This window comes from Anomalospiza imberbis, chromosome 2, assembly GCF_031753505.1.
Source record: "Anomalospiza imberbis isolate Cuckoo-Finch-1a 21T00152 chromosome 2, ASM3175350v1, whole genome shotgun sequence".
In the NCBI taxonomy this organism is placed as follows: domain Eukaryota; kingdom Metazoa; phylum Chordata; class Aves; order Passeriformes; family Viduidae; genus Anomalospiza; species Anomalospiza imberbis.
The window spans coordinates 16,942,021-16,962,811 of record NC_089682.1 but is presented as its reverse complement, the minus strand read 5'-3'; the positions used below and the strand labels follow the sequence as shown (position 1 = coordinate 16,962,811).

The 20,791-nt window shown below is 41.2% G+C and overlaps 1 protein-coding gene and 2 long non-coding RNA genes across 6 annotated transcripts; 2 read left to right on the top strand and 1 right to left on the bottom strand.

Moving 5' to 3' along the window:
• Positions 1-1,461: 1,461 nt before the first annotated feature.
• On the bottom strand, positions 1,462-10,382 carry RBBP7 (RB binding protein 7, chromatin remodeling factor). 4 transcript variants are annotated; one of them, XR_010995888.1, is made up of 12 exons: positions 10,272-10,382; positions 9,860-10,004; positions 7,951-8,093; positions 7,330-7,503; positions 6,910-7,025; positions 6,195-6,355; positions 5,171-5,297; positions 5,004-5,081; positions 4,368-4,444; positions 3,379-3,452; positions 2,784-2,894; positions 1,462-1,979 (listed from the first exon to the last, which is right to left on the bottom strand). XR_010995888.1 is itself a non-coding variant. In XM_068179986.1 (12 exons), the coding sequence occupies exons 1-12, from the start codon at positions 10,285-10,287 to the stop codon at positions 1,911-1,913; spliced, it is 1,275 nt and encodes a 424-aa protein (XP_068036087.1). In that variant the 5' UTR covers positions 10,288-10,377; the 3' UTR covers positions 1,462-1,910. The 4 variants fall into 4 exon arrangements, 3 of the variants coding, with proteins under 3 accessions (XP_068036087.1, XP_068036088.1, XP_068036089.1); XM_068179986.1 differs by having other exon boundaries at positions 3,395-3,452; positions 10,272-10,377; XM_068179987.1 differs by having other exon boundaries at positions 3,395-3,452; positions 7,330-7,477; positions 7,952-8,093; positions 10,272-10,302.
• LOC137468352 (uncharacterized) lies at positions 2,894-6,467 on the top strand. Its single transcript, XR_010995892.1, has 2 exons — positions 2,894-3,293; positions 6,138-6,467. It is a non-coding gene; the product is annotated as an uncharacterized lncRNA (long non-coding RNA).
• Positions 10,383-11,097: 715 nt separating the features above from the next.
• LOC137468343 (uncharacterized) lies at positions 11,098-14,583 on the top strand. The gene is made up of 2 exons (XR_010995887.1): positions 11,098-11,621; positions 11,709-14,583. It is a non-coding gene; the product is annotated as an uncharacterized lncRNA (long non-coding RNA).
• The last annotated feature ends 6,208 nt before the right edge of the window (positions 14,584-20,791 follow it).

The window sequence follows — 20,791 nt, the reverse complement described above, 5'->3', positions numbered from 1 at the left end:
TGTTTTTCCTGAAAGCTGGGCCATTGACATCTTTATTTCCTGCTCTTCAAGAGCTGTGTGTGTCAGAATGACTGCCAAAAGAATGTAAGGCCTGACCATAAACCACCTCTGAATTCAGTTTTTAATGCTAATCATGTGCTGTCACTTGCACTTCCCCAGCAGAGTGGGGGAGAGAACAGGAAGAAAATCTCCTGGGTACAGCTGGAGGAGTTTCAGAAGTGGGTGAGGGGGAATTTAACCACTTGCTCCCTCCCTGACACAAGTCAATGCCCTGCCACCATCCAAGCAATGGTCAACACGAAAGGCTCTCTTCACTTTCCTCCACCCATTTTATTGCTGAGCATGGCCTAAAGTAAGGAATATCCCTTTGGTGGGGTCAGCTGTCCCAGGTGTGTCTCCTCCCCAGCTCGTGCCCCTTCCCCCCATCCTACAAGCACTGCCCAGCAAGTGCCAAAGCACAGCTGCCTTATCGGCAGCATTCCAGCCATAAATCCAAACCACAGTCCCCAGCACCACATCACTGCTCAGATGGACAAGGACTCCATCCCAGCCAAAGCCAGCACAGGCAGCTTCAGATATGCAGCTTGAGCCCAGCAGTCTACTAAATTGTTACAGTTCCAGTGGAGAGGGGAGCAAGGTAGCACATTCTCAATATCAGTCACCACTGTCATCATCTTTTTTTTCAGCTTGAGCAGATAGATCAGGACAGCCAGCAACTAATATGATTAAGGTCTTAAGTAGCTAAGAACTATAAACTGTACTTAGACTTGTCTGACAGCTCCCGACATAATCCATCACCTGTTTGTAGATCCAAGATAAATATGAAGAAATTTTTCTTCTATACAGGCAAAGTTCTTGAGCTTTTCAGTAAATCCAAGGTTTAGAAGGAAACTGTGTGTTTGTCAATTATTTGTTCAGACACTGATGTATTTTAGACAGCTACTCAATTGCCTCACTTAAGTAAAAAATGCAACAGGAAGGCTCTAACCAAACACAGGTGATACCAATTCACTGAGAGGGCACTGGCATCCTGGCACTTAAGAAAATTATAAAGGACAGTGCTTTTACCACCACCCAAAGCCCCCTCCACCCACAACACACTAACACATAAAACCCACCAAAACAAACAAAATCCAACCACTAATCACCCAAACACAAAGAAGTTACTTGAGTCTGCTCAAGCTTTGCACTTGAACTTGACAGGAGATCTACTGGCTCTCCCCATGGATTCCCTAAACCTCCTCCTTATACCCATGCCCTTTGTGAAGAAGTCAAGTTATGTATTCCAATGTTTTTTTGCATGAAGACAACTCTAATATTCCCAGATTTTTAACTGTGTGCTAAGTCATAAAACTAAAAAATACATCACTTTATCACCAGGCAGCAATTAAATTCTATTCTATTACTGAATGCAAGAAGGCATTGAACTTGTGCCAGTGGACATTAAAAACACCAAAAACTTTTTAAAATAGATTTTATTTATGCAAAACCAATCCAAAGGTGGTGTGTAAAAGTGAAAAGCTCTTTTTACATATTAATATAAAGGGGTTTTTTTATACAGTTTCTATGTGTGAAGAGTGAGGATTTGACAGTTTTATTTACAGGAACACACTAAGCTTATTTAAAAATATAGGTATTAATTCATTCTTATTTTCTCTAAAGCTAATTGCTGTACAATATACAGCTCAAAGTGTCCACAGAACCAAGGGTATCCCATGACACTTGATTATACAAGCTTTTTGCTTAATCCAATTAGGAATATTCTTGTTTTGATGTAATGCTTCTGCCCAGTGATTGTTTTTTGGTTTGGTATTTGGTTTTTTGGGTTTTTTTTGGGGTCTTTATTTTATGTATAGAGTAGTCAAATTATACTACTATGTCATTCCCAGTAGTTCCTTAAAGAAGAAAAGTTACATTCCTAGAGCTTCCAGTTCAGCTGCTGTTATATCTGGTTCTTCATCGCTGTAAATGTTTTCTGCCTGAAGACACAGAACATTACAAGTGATACACACAATTATTTTTAAACAATCTTGTACACTTTGTATAGAAAAAACCCTCAATAACACCAAGGTGGCACAGCCATCATTCCCTCCTTGAAGGGATTTTCTCCCTGCCCTCTCTTAAAGGCCTACCTAATTTAGAAGTGTGTACACAGTACCTACATTTTGGCAGCTGCCTTCTTGCATTACTCCATTTCAACAGCAAAAGCGGTAGCCACTTAACCACTAGTCCTATTATGAACATTCTATTTGGAATTATTTTAACCTCAGTCTAAACACACAAAACAAGAGCAGGTACTAAAAAAAGAAGCCTGTGACATACATTTAAGCCTGTTAAGAGTTTTTAAACTCAATTTATTCCCAAATTACTTTATTCCACATTTCTAAGATAGCTGATCAATTTCCTGTAAAGTAATATGCACTAACAGGGGATTTAAAAGGCATCCTGCTTTACAGCCAACATATGGGGGAGCGGGGGGCAAGAGTTAGTCTTGACTAATACTGGATATAAGTTTGCAACTGCTTTGTTAAGAATGAATCTTAATGTTAATTAGGTTACCTAGAACTTGTAATCAAGAATTAAATAACAGTTGCTTTTATTCAAGTGGTTTTAGTCTTGGTTTTCTTTTTAAAGTCTTACACTTTTTGATTAGATCAAGAAGTATATGGCACAGACAACTTTCAGTCCTTGAAGGCACAAGCTAGTCCTAAGAAGAACAAGCCTTTTCAGTTTCATTTATACAACAGGCTTCAGAGTAACTCAAGAGCTGTTGTGACACTCACCATCTGCCATATCTGCATTATGTTGTCCTCTGATACAGAACAGATTACCCAAGGCTCATTAGGATTCCAACTGAAGTCTGAAATTTTGGCAGTGTGTCCTCCATGAATAAACTGTTAAAAAACCCCACAAGTTTCAGTAAGCCATTTCAACTCCAGATAAATCTGTTTAAAGCCAGGATTCTTAAGTTAAATTCATCATGGTAACAACTACCCCAAGAAAAACCTGCTACTAGAGACAACAGACATAAGGAAATGCTTCCATTTGTTACTTACGGACACTGATGCAGTTGCTGGGACAGCATTTGAGATAACAGTTCCTATTATTACAGCAACAACTGCCATCCTCAAAATGGTGTCTCTTCACACAGGGCTGGGCTGTGAAATCCAGCCATATTTCATTCTGATTATCTCTAAGAGTACTTACAGAGTCACACAAGAAACAGGGAAACCTTCAGAACTGAAGAGAGGAAGCCTACAGCAAATTAAAGCAATGGACTGGAAACCAGGGAGGTGAAAAGATTTATAAATAGCTGCAGTTTTAGCAGCAGAGTGACAAAACATCTCACTGCCACACAGCATGTCAGCACACTGAAACCTGAACAAAAGGGTACCAGCAGCTCAGGAGGCCCATCTTCTGCATCCTCTGCAGACTGCTCTTCTCCAATTTTACTGCAAGAAAGTAGTTTATACTTTTCATTAAAATGACAGTCGTATTCTCTGTCAGCTTAACTGAACAGTTCGTGGCCTTTGTTAGCCATATTTGCAATTCGTGTTTCTCCCTGTGAAATATCTATAAGCACTAGGTATAAAACATCAACTGTCTAGCACTGCCATTACTGAAATGGAATCTTAACTTGTGAAGCACATGGAGGCAAAAATCACTTACTGATGTGATGCCTAAAAATTTTTAACCTTTTCCATATTTGTAGCTTTGTAGATTTTTAATATATAATTGTATGATTTCTAGTACTTTTCCTGCCCTCACTCACATTTTAGAATAATTAGCTAAACCTATCTAACACATTCCTGAAATTCTGTTTAGTCTTATTCTTAAGAACAGAATTTCTGACAAGGACATCTTGTTTTCCACCAGAAGCTGAGAGACATAACAAGAAATAGGGCAAAGAAACTCCTGGACCAACTCCAAAGGGGCAGACCCAAGGGTGTTTTACTGGGCCAGTTGATCTCCTATTGGATGTACCTGCTAGATAAACTAATTAATCAATCTTTTAAAAATTGCAGAAGTCCTTTGTCACACATACACATATAGCCATAATTTTGCACCTTAAAGCTTTCATTAGAGAACTGCTTTTTATCCTACCACTTTAACACTGTTGCAAGTTTTGTCTTTTGAATCTAGGCAACAAGTGGACAACAGAAAACAATGCTATTAGCAAGAAATCGTGATGGAGAAGTAACTTTAGATGTACTGTGCAGTTTCTATTTATACCCAAAAGACCAGGCCTGAGGTAAGCAAGGAAAGCTAGAGAACAGCACAAATCAAACCTGCCAAATAATGCAGGCCTGCAGCCTTTTTTTAACCATCTGTTCACAGACACTAACAGAAAGGAATTTGTTCCTCACCTTAGATCCCATACGTTAAGGCGACGATCGGTACCACTTGAAGCAAGAATGGTTTCATTATGAGGAGACCAGTAAACCTATTGAAAGGAAACAACTTCAGTGGAGAAGTTACTGATTTCTAAAGCATATCCTGAATAACCAGCACCCTGGCCACTAATTTTTCAATGATACTCTGTAAATCAGTTTCTTCCAGCACAGAGGATATCCAATAGTTCCAACAGCTTTAGCCTTAAGATTTTTCATACTGAACAGACAACCTTATTTCACTGTTACAGATTTACCATATTTAATGAAATTTGTCTAAAAATCACTGTTACTTGCACCTAATTAAATAGGCAAAGTTCACAAAAGTAGGTTTGAATCCAAATGCTCTCTACAGCACATTATTTTAGAGAAACCTTCTAATTAAGGTACTTGTGACACCCATTATCTTTTTAGCAATAAGTTGTTGACTACTTGCTTCAAAGTCAAGTGGGGAAAGGCAGAAATAAACTACACAGTACAGTTTGTAATTGTCAAGCCCAACATAGTGAATTTTGGTTCAAGAGATTTATGCAAGAAAAAAAATCTACATGTTCTTGTCCAAGTCAGTACTCTTCTTGGGTTTTTTCTACAGGTTGTAAGTAGTTTACCCACCTGAAAAATCTCATCCTTATGAGACTCAAAAGAATGGAGTTTCAGTTTTAAGTTTCGAAGATCCCACAGAGCCACCGTCTGGGAGACACAAGCAACAAGAAATTGGTTTTACTATAATGGCTTTCATCTGCACTACACAGGAATGTAAAGTATGCACAAGTGAAAACCTTGTCAGCAGAGCCAGTTGCCAGAATGAACTCGCTGTAAGGATTGAAGGACAGACAGTTGACCTCGGCTGTGTGAGCATCTACTGAGTGACTCGGCTTGGACGTGGTATTAGATCTTGTGTCCCAGCTGTGGCAGTGAAGGGTTTGGGGAAGGGTTGGGGGCAGGGAGGAAAGGGGGAAAGCAAACAAACTTAAGTTTTTATAGGAAGTTCTTTTTCACTACAGCTTTTATTACTAAACTCAAGTCTGAAGTAACAGCTTTCATTCCAAAACCTTCAGTATTTTGTCTGTTGTACATGAACAGCTTGCACCATGAAGCTGACATACATATTAGTTACATCTTCTTTTCAAGTGATGTGAACACATTAAATGGCATGTAGATTTCAGTGAATCTGCACCATCACTGTAGCTGATTAGCATAAAGAGCTACATGAAATCACTCCAAAATTCAGACCTTTTTTTAATCCAAGTGCTGTAGGCTAGGTCCAGTGGCAGTGATGCTGTTTTGGTTTTACCTTTTTTTCTTTTATATATTCTCTGTATTCTTTACACATACATTTGTAGCCTATTGTATTAGTGGTTAGTTTTCCATGCCCTTTCCCTAGGCAGAAAGACAAAACATATTCCAAGGGCCTCTATCCTATTTTGGTTCTCCCTGGCTACCAAGGTTGAAAACAGCTCATGGAGACACATTTTCATAAACAAAGTACAGCCAGTACCAAGGGACGTGCTCCAGAGAAGAGGTTTGACCTGGAGGGTAATTGCATCAGCACTTGTCCTCCTAATTAGTGCTTTTAAAGTAAATTAGCATAATTGACAAACTTGTAAAACTGTATGGACCCCCATGGGGGGTGGGCTTTTGTGGACATTCTTCCATAACTTCCCTGGAGGCCTCCAATAAAGATCCACTTTTCTATTACCTCCCATACTAAGATTATCTCAAAAGTGTGTTTTGTTTCATTTCTAGGTTGAAAAAAGGCATCAGCAGGACACAGCAGGCCCAACCCAAAAATCTCTAACTTACATCATAAGCTTCTGATCATCTGCCACAGATCCAAACAGAGACTCATGGAGCAGGTGCCATGCCACATCTTCCACTACTGCAGAGTGCCCAGTAAAGATGGCTTTTGCATCAACAATCTTGCCCTCTTTGGGTCCAGCATTTACATCCCATAAACACACCGTCTGTAAATAAGCCACATTCTCTTGAAATGCAGACTCTGATTGTATCATCTTTCAAATAAATAATCAATCACACTCTACATATAAAGAGACAACACTCCTGAAGCAGTTCTTTCCTTTTGAAAAAGAACAATTATTATGCCATAAATGAGCTAAGTTACCAATCACCCTTCTGCAAGTTCAGGTCTCAAGGATGATTTAGAAGGTCACAAAAGCAATTTACACTTTTAAAGTTTCACAAATAAATTTATAAGCTATTAGTTATTGATCTTTGAGAGTCTTACTAATTTATGCTCTTGACCCAATCCAGTTTAAAGGGCTTTTTCCAGCAGACAACTATAAAAACATTCTGTTCTTATATCAAGAACCTTAAAAATAACTCGTGGTTGATAACAGCCTAAAGCCAACTGACAGCCTTTAGAAATGTAATTACAATATGTGAAAGTTTTCCCACATAACAATACACAGCTGCACCAGGACAGATTTTCTCAAATTTTCTACTACAGCTTAAATTAGGAGTTGGGCTTTTTTTACAGGGGAAAAGATGTGGTTTTTACATGATCATCTGATGCACTGAGAAGATGTCCACTCAAATTTGAGTTCCATGATAAGCCATAGCCTTCTTTCTGGTGTCCTCTTAATCTAAGGTCAGGATTACACTCTCCACTTGGGTCTGAAAGACGGAAAATTCCTTTCATTTAGCATGTCCTTACACATCAATCCATAGAAGCATCATTATCACCAAAGAACTTTGTTTCTCTTGAAATAATTATATTTCATACATGAACCTCTTCAGAGAGTGCTGCTTCTACCAAGATTCTTTATTGAAAGTGAGCGTAACCAGGAAGTTAGAAGCCACTGAAGATATGGGCTTTCTCCTTTGGGTCCAGAGCCCAGCAGCTCTCTCCCAGTCACAGTTAAACACAAGTTTACCCCTCTTTGACAAGAGGCACTTTGCTCCAAGGAGTCTGACCCACCTGGTTTTGAAGGATGTTTAGTGTAGTCAAACACCAGCACATCAGCAGAGGGTGTTTTTGTCGCAATGATGCAGGGATTCTGTGGCATGTAACGGGCACGGTTCACTTCACCCTCATGGTTAATTTTAATCTCCATCTCAATTTTGCCAGTCACAGATCCAAAGCCACCAAATTCTACAGTTGTCAGAAAAATGTCAGTTTATCCCATCCATTATTTTAGACTACTGAAACAGCATTTCACAGCATCTTCCCTACTCCAAGAAACAGTGGTAGCACCTTATTAAACACAAGGAAAGACTAGGAAAAACTCACACCATGTAACACAACAGCATTAACACTTCTGATATTTAGAATCCTCTTTCAGCTTTAGTTTTTATTTGAGGTAGATGTGTACCAGTTTTTAGCACAACTGAGAGCTGGTAGAAATTCTAGTATGGATTCATTCGAATGTTAACTAAGCTCATCTGAAGCAAAAAGTTCTTATTTTTAGTTGTCTAGAATTAGTGTGGACTGGTAAGTATTTGTCCACTTTTGTATTTAACAGAAAGAATATCATTATCAGAACAACTGAAAGCAGTAATGATACTGCTCAAACAGAACATAAGAACGCTGCATACCCACCTCCTTTCTCACTGTCAGACTTCAAAGCATCAAACTGATCATTGCTGGGAATCCGGACTCCGGCAACAACCAGGTGGTTCTGCTCATCAGACGTGTGTGTTCCCAAAATTAGCCAGTGCAGAGCATAATCCTTTCCTTCTGGCCTGTTTAGAATAATAAATGTTGGAATAAAATTATGTGCTCAGTTCCAGAAGTTCCATAGCTTGCATCAATAACCCTGAAGATGCAAACCTCTTCAGGGAGCTAGAAAAGAGACACCCCCTAAAAGATCCTCCCCTTTGCAAAGGCTTGTGTAATAAAGCAAACTGGACTCTGCCATGAGCAAACCAAAGACACAACCAGCAACGCTTGTGTGACAATACAAGGCAGTAAACATTGCCACTGTGGCTTGAAAGGGACAGTTACGGTCTGCACAGCAGTTAAAGGAGACACCAATACCTACTTTGGTCTAATTTCCCTGGAATCTCACAGTACTGATTTAGGAAACAATCAATCCTCCTTTCCTCCTTTCCATAAAACATAAATCCTGAAGAGACAAGTGACAACCTATTTTAGTTACTTCTATTAGGAGCTTTTACAAGTCATCTGAGCTAGAATCAAATTTCTCATCTGGTGGTTGAATGCAACATTTAGTTAAAAGAGAACAGCTGGATGGATGGTGCCATTTATCTCTGAAAGGACAAATCTGAGCAGTAAAAACCAAGCAACCTCTGCATTCTTCAATGCGACAAACGAATTATGTTTCCTGAATCCAAGCAACCCAGAATCATTTGGGTAATCATAAACTACCACAGGTATTACTACACCACTTCCAAATGTAGGAGGGGGGGAAATAAAAAACCAAACAAGAAACACAATGCACATGCACTTACTTGCATCAGGAACAGGTGTCCCATCATGTCAGATGCCATACAAAGAGGCAGTCCTTGCCTTAAATGGCTTACATATTTTGACACTGGATAATTGGAAATACCAGGTTTTAAACTGAATATTAAGTCAATCTGCAAAATACGAGGCAAGCAGAAGTGTTCCTCATAAGGGCTCCACACCCTCAAATCCCCGCTGCATTTTCTCCATGCCAAGACTATTTAGCTCACATTTCTCAACATCACCTCCAAAGGTTCTGGTACACCAAATGAAGTGATCACCTAACCAACACATAAAACATCCCACATGTAAAGTGGAACTTTAGAGAAGAAAGAGTCCATCCTCAGATATCTGCATGAAGCTTACACACAAGGTATTTTAACATCTACCTAAATCAATGTTACACCAGTCCTTGTTCACTACCTCAGTGGAGCCCTGAGTTGTTACTGCAACAATTTAAGTTCTGAAGTAGTTGGCACATGAACAGATTCTATCCCCATCAATTCTTTAAGAAATTAAACTGAGCCCACAGTTTTTTCAGGGGGATGTGGAAGAATTGGAAATTTAAGCATGTGAATTCAACAATGAACCAGGGACAAAACCAGGATGCAAAGAACCAGTTTTACAATATTCTCTTAAGTAAGTCCAGACTTAAAAGATATCAAGCTTACACTATAGCTTGGACAGAACAGTATATATAGTGCATATGAGGAAAATCAGTCTTTAAGAATGAGCTGATTTAGTAGATAGACTTGTCAATCAGAATTAACTATAGACGAGCACTAGATCTCTTATTTAGAAATAAATTGAGACAGATTTCTGTTCACACCTCACAACACCTTCTGCTAGGCTAATCTAGACTTCGGTGAAGCTTCAGCTTGTGACCTTTTTCCTGTAAGCAAAATAAAGCACTACAAGATAACAAAGAGAAGTCTAACCCAAATTTCTCTCGTCTTGTACGGTTTTTATCCTCAAGGTACTCAGCACACACGGTTAACAGGAAAGGAGCCGAGCGCCGCCCCGGCACCTTCCCGTCTCTCACCTGCTCACATCAGGCAGCCACTGCACCGTGAGGCTGGGCCACTCCAGGGCGTGTGTCATCACCAGGTCGTACAAGAAGGGGGTGTTTTTCTTCCAGATCTTGTACTCCTCGCTGATGACACGCTCCTCCACCGTGTCCTCCAGCACTGCAGGAAGGGAAGGGATGAACTGAGGGTGGAGGGGGTGAAGGGGGCCGGAGCCCCGGCCGGGGCTCTACCGGGGCGGGGACGGGACAGGAGCGGGGGTCCCGCAGGGCCCTCCGGTGGGAGCCGGCCATCCCCGCTCCCACCTCCCGCGGAAGCTCCTCGGGGAGGAATGCCGGAGCGCCCCAGCTCCGCTCCGCCATCCCCGGCCACACGCACCCTCACGCCCCACTGCCCGGCCGGGGAGAGGGGAGGGAGGGGTGTTCCTACCGTCCTCGCTCGCCATGTCGGGCGAGAGGCGCCGCCGGGAGGGAGCAAGAAGAAACGGAGGAGACGAAAAAGGGGAAAAGCAGGGAGGGAGCGCGCACAGGAGCCTCTGGAAAGGCGTGCAGGAGAGAAAAGGGGAGGGGGGAGGTGCCGCGAGGAGGACCCCCGGCCCCGAAAAGGCTGCCGAGCTAGGGGGAAGCGGGGCGGGCCAGGAGGGGCCGGGGGAAGGTGGAGAGGGGCCGGGGGAAGGCGAGGCGGGGCCGGGGGAAGGCGAGGCGGGGCCGGGGGAAGGCGAAGGCGGGGCCGGGGGAAGGCGGAGGTGGGGGAAGGCGAAGGCGGGGCCGGGGGAAGGCGGAGGTGGGGGAAGGCGAGGCGGGGCCGGGGAAAGGCGAGGCGGGGCCGAGGGAAGGCGAAGGCGGGGCCGAGGGAAGGCGAGGCGGGGCCGAGGGAAGGCGAAGGCGGCCGCGCTGCGCTGTGGCCGCGAGGTGGGGCTGTAGGAAAAGCAGCGCCCCCGAGGACACCTCTATTAACTATGTCTTACCTAATGAGCCCTAAATCACATTAAAAACGTGGATATTGAGCCCCCTTCGCAGCTAGAAATGATAGAATTATTGAATCGTAGACTGGTTTGGGTTGGAAGGGACCTTAAAGATCAGCTTGTTCCAACTACCCTGTTGGACTGGAATGCCCTCCACTAGGCCAGATAAGTAAATCTGTAAGTAAAAATTACTACAGTGGCCACAGCTGAATAGTTACTGGTTTTTTTCAGCAATAGTGCTGAATATTGCTTCATTTTTCTAGAAGAAATGGATGTTTGAACTATTTTAGTTGCAGTTTTGGCATGGAAGGCACTGAACTGCATTACTGAACTGTCAGACACACAGGATCAGTCAGTGTTACTAGGGTTTTAAATTCTGTCACTCTCAAATGGGGTCAGTGGTGGTGTCTCATACCCTGGCAAGTGGCATGGCTTTGTTTAAGCAGCCATGTACCAATCAAACATACCACCTTGCCACCATCCAAATCGAACATACAGCCTTACCACCATGCCTGCCCTGCCTTGCTGATCTCTCCGTTCAGCTATCAGTAGACAAAAGATTGTTTAAGGCCAGTTGGATGGAGCTCTGAGCAGCCTGGTCTAGTGGGAGGTGTCCGTGCCCTGGTCAGGGGCATTGTAACTATATGACCTTTAAGGTCTCTTCCAACTCAAACCATTCTAAGATTCTATGATTTAATTTAACTGCTTTCAATTCATCTTAAATTAACAGTGCTTGCCTTAACCAGGGAAGATCTTTCTGGCAGCTAATAACACTTTCCAGAAAAATAATGGAAATAGAGACAGTTAAGAATGAGGTTAGATTCTCCCAAATGCCCTAAAGATTCAAAGGAACTTTTTGTCTCCAAATAGCATGTGTTTTCTTGCCATGTTGTAAATTACAGTCTTAAAATGAATCCTTGCTTCAGTGTTAAACTCAGAGAGATGAATCCTCTATCACTAAGGCTTATATGCCTGGAGTCCCAGAAGGGAATGAAATCAACTCTGAAGTGGAGCTCACTGTGCTCAGCTATGGATGGTGGCAGGAGAGAGAGGGAAACAAATAATAGCTGGCATTTCATTTTAATTTCCCCTCTGTGAGAACACTCTTCATGGACTGAGCCTTCTAGGGTCTGGACACCAGTTTATCAAACAAGGAATCCAGTTCTGGAATATGTTTATGTCTAGCAAAGGCAGGAGACTCCGAGGCTCTTAACAAGCAGCCAAAGGTTGCAGCATGGGAATCAGGGAATAAGATTGAGGCAGGCAGCCAGCTCCTCCAAAGGGAAGCTTTCCCTAATAAACCATTGCTTTTCTGACCAGTATGTTAAAAAACAGAAATCTTTTGGTGAAGTTAAATAAGTATATATTAATCTTCACCTTAACCCACACAGATTGGAATTATACCTGCATATGGTTTACTTATTTACAATGAGAATCCTGTTGAATTGCACGGAAGCTGTACAGCAGTCAGCTCCCTAGGAGTGCATGAGTTAACACAGACACAGGGCCTTGTCCTGCCAGGTGTGGCACCAGCTTCCCTTTGGCACTCTATGCTTTGGTGTTTGCTGCCAAGAATGTGTCTACTCCTACAAAGTGCTGAGGCCTTCCTAAAACGTTTTCAGAGTGAAGACTGAACCTTTCAGAGCCTGTGTGTTGTTACAGAGCGTTGATCACTTAAACTTCAGATAATAGATAAAGGAAATCTCTGTCAGGCTTCCTGGCTTTGGGTGACCTCTGTTAGCTCTCCCAGAGGGGTGATTATGTGGCCCCTTGAAAGATGAAGCGTGTATAAGCATTTGGCTGTGATGCTCTTTGTGATTTTGCTGTAAACAGCAGTATTTGTGGCCACAGCTTACCTGGAGTATGATAGGGAAAATGTGAATTGTTTTTGAAAAATGATGGACAAAATTGTTTTTCAATGATGTCATGTAGGGCTTGGCTGAACTATAATTGAAGAATTGCTCCCCAACTCTCCACATTTTTTTTCTGACTCTGTTTAGGATCTGGAAATCGAGTTTGATTGTAATAGGTTCCAGAACTAGTACTAGCTTTGGTGAAAAAAACCCGTTACATCTAGATGTCAAAATGGTTGGTAAGTGACAAGCACAGTTCTCTTCTCCTTGTTAACAATTACACTTGCACAACCACATTTTCTCTTCATTTAAATCTGTGCACCAAAAATCCTGTTATTAAGTGCTCTTCTCCCATTGAGATTTATCATGGAAGAGACGATTTATAACACTACATCTATCAAAGACAGCACATCATCGACTCTTATGTTGGTTATTTGCATGGTCATATCTATGGCCACACATCTAAAACATATTCTTTGATTCCCACACTTTGTAAGGAAAGCAATTACACAAAGCTGTTGTTCATCATTTGCAGTATGTGTAAAATGCACCATAAATTAGTTCTGAAGTGAAAGAGTGACTTGAATCATAAGCTTTATTTTTATTAAGCTATACTTCTTTCAAACCTAAGCATCAAATACTGCATCTTCAGTTAAAAAACCACCACCTCCTGCATCCTCATTTGTATGTGCTGCATTGTGCTTCAAATTACAGATATATTTATGAATAATTATATGCACTTGTTAATTTTAGCTTGAAGACATGTATGCTGATATATTATTCTGCAAAGAATTAGCTGGCTTGCTGTTGCTTCTGTCTCTTATACATTATGCAGAAGTGATGGATGTTCTTAGCATAACTCAGCAAGTAGGTGTAGGTATTACTGTGAATGACCATCTCAGTCAGAAAACTATGTAGAGTAAAACAAGTTTGCACAAAAACTCAAAATTACCCATTTGAAAAGTAAAATAGCAGCCTTGACAGTTATTATACTCTAACATGTTTGCTGTCATTGCATAGCCCCAGTAGCCTATTTGGAATAATGCCTCATTTTCTTAGAACATGTAGATAAGAAAAGCACACTTCATTTTAATTCACTTAGAATTTCTTGAAATGTGACCATGTTTATTTTCCCCACTGGTAATCCAATATTTCTTTTTATTTACCCAGCAATTATCATCTCCCCAGTATCAATCACACCTAGCCAATGTCCTGCTGTCACAAAAGATCTTGAGCTGTAGCCGTGTCTTGGACATGTTCTCTGTGACATACAGGTTGGGATTTGCCTAATGACAGCACGTCTCCGATAGTTCACTTCTAAAGAGCCGTGACTGTGTTTTATCCTGATATGCAACATCTGTGTGCTGCACAGCCATGTGCAATTGGCAGCTCTTGCTTTGCATTGAATAAAGAGCATTTATGGGAATGTCAGTACTTAGGGGAAAGCATGACTCACTGGGATTATATCCAGCGTTGTAGACAAATACTCCTCTTGCACCTTCGAGGTGGCATTGCTCCCACCACTGAGATGCTGTAGTGGGAATTCATGAGCTGCAGGGTTTGGGTAACTAGCACTGTTTGTCACACTTTCAGCTGACTGCTGTAGATTGTATTGAATTTCAAGCTGCAAATGAGAGGAAATCCTATAGCAGTCTTGTGGATCCTTTCAGTATTCAGGAATATAGAGTGTTTTACCTTTGAAGTGGAATATGTTTATTCTGTAAGGTACAAACCAAGCTTGTTCTCACATAACAAGTCCCTCCTTCACCTCCCAATGTAGCACTGCACTGAGCTAAGACTAATCCAACCCTGCTAAACACTTTTTTTATTGCTTGCATGGACATGGTAATATTCCCTCAACAACTGGGCTTGCTGGGCTATTTCTGTGCTCTGTGACATTTATTTAGCATTTTCTATGCTTTTTTTTTTTAACAATTCCATGTAGAATAGCAGGTAGGTTATTTGAGAAATAGATATCAATGTTTATATAACTGGCTTTTACTGGTACACTTTTATTAATTTTGCACAGAGTACTGAAACTGGTTGAATTACAGAAGAGCAGGGGAATAGTAGTTTTTAACATGTTATCTTGTGAAACAGTGCTGCAATATGTGCTGTTCTGCATGTCTTATATTTCCAATATGTGTTTTCATTGTATAGTCTGCTGTAGCTCTGCAGCCTCTGGCCTGGACAGGTTATTGCCCATATGTGGAGTTGCAGACCGGTAGGGATATTAAAAGAAATGGCAGACAATATTTTCCTCAGCAGAAAATACTTTGGCTTTTTGATAGATGTAGCAGATATGTAATTTTTTACAACAAACAACCTATTTTCCTAGAAGTACAAATGCTTAAATTAATGCCAACAGGGAGATTTGGAATAAAATGGAAGGAGAATTCTGACTTCTGAAGATTCCAGCACTTGACTTGATGGAGTTCCTTATTCCTTGTTGCCTTGGCCTCCCTCTTTGTGATCTTGGAGGAACTTGGGGAGCACGAATTGGGTAGTTCCAAGTTTGTGTCTGGGTCACAGGAATCAGAGGAGACTGTAATCCAGACACTGCTGTTTTCAGTTATATGGAAAGGAGTCGAGGCAAACTGCTGTTCTCAATGATGTGCCGAAGCACAGGAAAGTCTCAGCCTTTCATGCCAAAGAAGGTGAAAGGGAGTTGTTTATTATAATCCATTTCCTCTTCAACTTCCACTCTAGGGCTTAAAAGCCTCTGCAAGTATTCAGTGAAGGAAAGTGATCTCCACTCTTGCCTTCTAATCTTCAGGAATGTCTCTCCCAACCTGAGCTGCCTGGCCTTCTTTTTCAGAGACTTCTCTGAGGTCACCATATGGTTTTCTCTCTTTATTCTTAACTCTTACTCTTTTGAGATTTGAAGCAATTAATAATGGCATTATCTTCAAGGTTTGGAATATCTCAGAGGTGAATCCACTGAGACAGGAACCATGCCAAGCTGTTTCAGCTCACTGATCCTGTTTTTGTAGTAATTAAGGTTTTTGTTTATGCTGTTTGATTTACTCAGTCATTATGGCAGAACACCTTCACATGCAGTCTTAACAAGCTCTAGAGATCTTGATTTTTGTATTTTCTTCTTTCCAAAGGCTTGAAGTGCCAAGAACCACAGTCCTGCACAGAGTGTGCATTAATGGACAGGTGTCACGTCAGACATCTGTGCAGCTTTTTACTTTGGGAAGCAGAGGCTGGGGCCAGAGGAACTATGGATTCAAAGCATGGGCATCATGTAAGGGAAGAAAGAACAGGCAGATAGATCTGCTGAGACCAGGTTGGTGCCCGTTTACATTTCTGCAGTCAGTTCTAAAATTGGTGGGTACCCAAGCAAATAAACTTTGCTGTTGTTTCTGCTAGTTGCTCCTGGTGGTGACTCAGCTGAAGTGGTATAGCCACACGTTCAGAAATGAGAGAAACAGGGATAGTGGCACGCCCCTATCGTGCCAGTACTTAACACATTCTTATATTCTCTGTGCACCAGTTCAGTGCTGCTAATGCCATTTTGCTAAACATTTCAGAGGATATTTTTATGAACAGTTTAAGCCAGTGTAAGACCATAATAATATTAGCTGGTCTCCCCTCCTGCTCACCACTCTTCTGCTCTGCCCAGTGCTAGCATTCACAAGGTCAGTGGGGAGCTGAATCAGATCCCCAGGGTAGCTGACTTTTGGGTTTTTTGCAGAGCTGATTTTCAGCCAGATGATCAGGCTGAGCATTGCATGTCTTCCTGGTTTTAAACCTAGCACTAAGGGGAGGACATGGCCATGGGCAAGAGCGGGATGGTTCATTCAGGTTCTGGTTTCAGGTGAGTTTGCACCAGTTGTGAGACTGCACCATGGGCCATGGCAAGTCAGTAAGTTTAGCACTCTACTGCTGGTTCACTGCCAAGTCTGGAGTGTTCAGTTCTGTGAACCACCCAGCTAGGAGTATTGTCTCTGTGCCACTTGTCTGTCTTCTGCAGATGTAGAACCTGAGAAAGAAGGTGAAAACTCCATTCACATGCTTTCATTTGCTGACAATGGGAGGAAAGCTTTAAAATTCCTACTTAGTTATTGGTATAAGCAGGATATATAATTAGGACTTCAGTGGGAGACAACTCAGCTAAATACGAGTACAGGAACTCACATTGTCATGGGACACCATTGAGACCTTATTTGACATACATTTAAAATATTCTTCAAAGAGGTTTTTTTAAAGGAAAAGGGATTAACAAAATTGCTGCTTTGCTGAGAGGCAGCACAACTGGATCAAATTAAATAAAACCTGAATTTTAAAAGCATCTTGTGATTTGAGATACTGCAGAGAGCCTCTTTAAAAGGTATCTGAGACTAAGCATCCATCAACTGAGGAAATCCCTAGCACTAGGGGCTTTAGAAAAATCTACTCTTTTCATATTTGAACTATTACTCCATACAGATGGAAATCTAATGTAAACAGGGCCTAAGCAACTTGGCCAAAGTAATTTAGGAAATAAGAACTGCTGACTGGTAATACTAACTCAGGTTTCTAGCCCCGTGCCCAGAATGCTGACGTTTAAAAGCTTTATTGTTTTGTTTTTCTGTGATTCTCTGCTGTGAGGTGCAGTGGGGGAAGAGTAGAGCAGTGATAACTGTCAACATAACACCTTTGCCCTGTTTCTTAGGAAGGACCTGGTTTTTCACTGAAGCTTAGGGAGACAAGCATAGATTACATGATAACATATTTCTATGTGAAAAGTAATTTTTGGCTCTCTTACTTTAAGAACCATTGCGCATGGGAGGTTAAGGAGGGTGTGAATAACCTTGTTTCTTGTTTGGAGGAGTGAGGCAGATACAGTAGTTTGGATGTCAGAATGGCTCTGTTATTAGGTATGTGTTACTGTAACATCTCCGTGCCACCGGCACAGGGCAGCACCGCATTCTGTCAGTGCTCTGCCGACACTGAAGGGAGATGCCAGTCATTAACCTAAAGATCAGTCCTTCTCCTGGATTCTGAGAACAAGACAGTTGGATACAGGAAGACAGGGCAGTGCAAGGTGGCAATTATTGGTGAGCAAAATAAGCAGTTCTCACGGCTGCAACCTCCCTGGCAGCAAAGAGAATATAGAAAGAGAATTGAAATTTGAATTTGAAAGAGACACAGTGTGGCTTTGAATACTTATGGAAGATCTGTGTCTGGATGAAACAAGCAAGTAAGAAAAAGGGATAGATAACTTTTCAGATAAAACTAGGTTGGGTTTTTTTGTTTGTTTTTAATTTGGTTACCTCTCAAAGGAGTTGTTTCAGAACCCTGACTGCAAGTCTTGTGGGGTTAACATTAACGTTTTAGTTTGGGCCAGGAGTGAACTTTGAAGGAAATCTTGTGATTGTCCCCACTTAGTGCATTTCAGTTTACACTGCAGACTGGTCACAGAGCAGTGAATCCTTCTTGAGAGAAACTAAATCAGAAGTATGTTCCATCTGCCAATGAGGGGGTCAGATGCACAGAACTAGACAAAAGAAAATCTAAAATTATTAAGACCCCCATAAAATATATTTAGCATGGAGTCAAGGTCCTCAAAAACAATTGTTTTACTCTACAGATCCACTTTTATTCATGGTACTATTTGCTAGTGTTAGACATAAAGTACCTTGTTTCTTTGATATTTTTGTTGAAAGTATAGCTTTTTGGTAGACCTTCAAGTGCTCTCTGCTTATGTTTCTTAAACATGTTGGTATCTGATCATCTGTAATACCTCAGAGGCATTTGCTTAGGTAGCATTATGTGCTCTGCTTAGTATTTGCAGTGAAATTGCACCGATTTCAGAACAAAGTTTCTGGATTCACAGTAAGCATCTTGTAAGCTAAAATTATGTACTAAAGGTAAATCTCAAATTGCTACTCAGCATTTTGGCAGTGGCACATATGGAAACACACAGTTAAGGATGATGAAGGTCAGAAATTCTCTCTCAGGGGATTTTGACTTGAAATGTGAGAGTTTTAAAAAATATGTTACAGGTTTTAAGAGAACATTTGGAAACATTTTCCCTCTTTCCCATGTGTGGCCATGGAGTCATTCATCAGTCTCTTCTCTCAACTTACTTGGCTCAGCAGTGGAAATATCTAGGGGCAGTATACTGTTGATCTTGTATGTGTTTTATTAAGGCCTAGCATGCTTTCAGATCCTACAGAAAAGTTCAGAAGATAAATATTCTGGTAACATGTGGAACACAAGAAATTGAAGTGGGCTGAAATGTGGAAACACTCCCTGGTCTCCTTATACTTAGAGAAAGGGAAGGGAAGAATTTACCACAGGTTGTTAAGGGGTAATGTAGCACATTCTCACAATCGACCACAGGGAAAAGGAGGGCCCCAGGGAAATGAAACCTGGTTCTTCCCTCAGACTTTTTCTTGGACTGGTAGAGCTACCCACAGCCTCTCCTGTAGTGAGGTATTTGTGTCTCTTAAGGCTTAAGTATGTAGGAGATGGTGGTCACAGAAGAATCCCAGTTTAATTGGGACTGAGCTTCTACAAGAATTAAGGATAATAAATTTCCCCCCCCTTTCACCACAAATCCCAGGCACATTTATTTAACAAACCTTTTGTAATACAATACAAATAAGTAGCAACATGGGCATTTAGTAGCAAGGGGAAAAAAAGTAGTGCCAAAATTGAAAGCACAAAACCCACCTCCTAAGAAGGGATAAAAGAATACTAAACCCCATGTTACGAGAGTCAGGTAACACTTGTAATTTGTTCTCAAGACTCAAAAGTGTGCCATGAAGACAATAAAGCTATTTTAATATAATAGAATCCTTGAAATATATTGTATTTAAGTAACATTTTTTCTAAGTAACTGATAGTGGCATTTATGTGTTGTTCACATAACAAATCAAGTCTGTGTAAAGTCCTGTTCTAAGTGGGGTAGGACAGCATGTAATTATGTGCCATGATGCCTGAGTTTTTTTCAGACATCAGATTGCCCCTCTTTTTTTTCTGGGATAAAAGCAGCTTACAGGAATCCTGCAGAGGTGCAAAAGTAGCTGCTGTCTCAGAGGAAAGTGAGAAATCAGCTGCTGCCACCGAAGTCTTACAAGTGTGGGGCAACAGAGCTGGTTTGGGAGTTGGTGCCATGCAGGAGGTCAAAGTTTTATCCAGGATTTTCATTTATTTGTGTTTAGAATGCAGCAGGACCTTGATAATGCCTACTAAGTGATCTTTCAGCATAAGACACAGACTACCAATGGGTCTTTGACCCTTTCTGCTAACAGGATCATGTTTGATCACTTCAGAAATTCTTTCTAGCAGAGAGAACTTGTGTTAAAAGAGAACAAAAAACAAACCTTTTTTGGCACAGGTGTTGCTGCCTAGCAAAGAGAAAAGCAAAATAAGAGACTCCATGAAAATTAATGAATATAGTGCATAGCAACTAACATTTGACTTATTGCATAGAGTAATGCTGAAATACATAGAAGGCTCACAGCATTCTGCAAACTAATTTTCTCATGGCAAAGTGAGGACTAGAAGCACCATATACCTGTGCCATTAGCTGGGTGAAGCCATGTCTAACTAAGCTTTACACTAGCAAGTGCTGTGGAGTTCTGTGCAAGTGGGCTACTGGCTAGATTTCTAGACTTTTTTGAAGACAGGAAATATCTGGGTTTGTATGCATATGCACATTGCTTTCCACCAAAATTGTCCTTTTCTCCCCAAAACAAAGCAGATATGGAAAGAACAAGCAAAGGAATTTGGAAAAAACACATCTCTCATAGCTAAAACATGCTGTTTCTTGTGATGTCCTGTTTGTTTGCTGAAGGGTGAATTGTGAGATAATTTCTGGGCCATTTTGCTCTACACAGCTGTATGATAATAGCATCTGCACTGACCACACCATTTCAGGATATTGATTTGCAAGAGTTTAACAGAAATACCAGAGCTGTCTCTTTCTCTGCATAAGCAATCATGCCATATATTTCCATTTCCACCTAAACTTGTCCGATTTCACTTTCAAAACCATTAACTGTGTTTGACTTGCTGTATATATTGCAGAATTCCATTTGCCCACAATTACCCAAACCAGAAATTTCTCAAGGAAGTGTTGTGAGAACAGAATCAGGCAAGAGCAAGTCCCCAGCAAAGTATTACACAACTGGAGA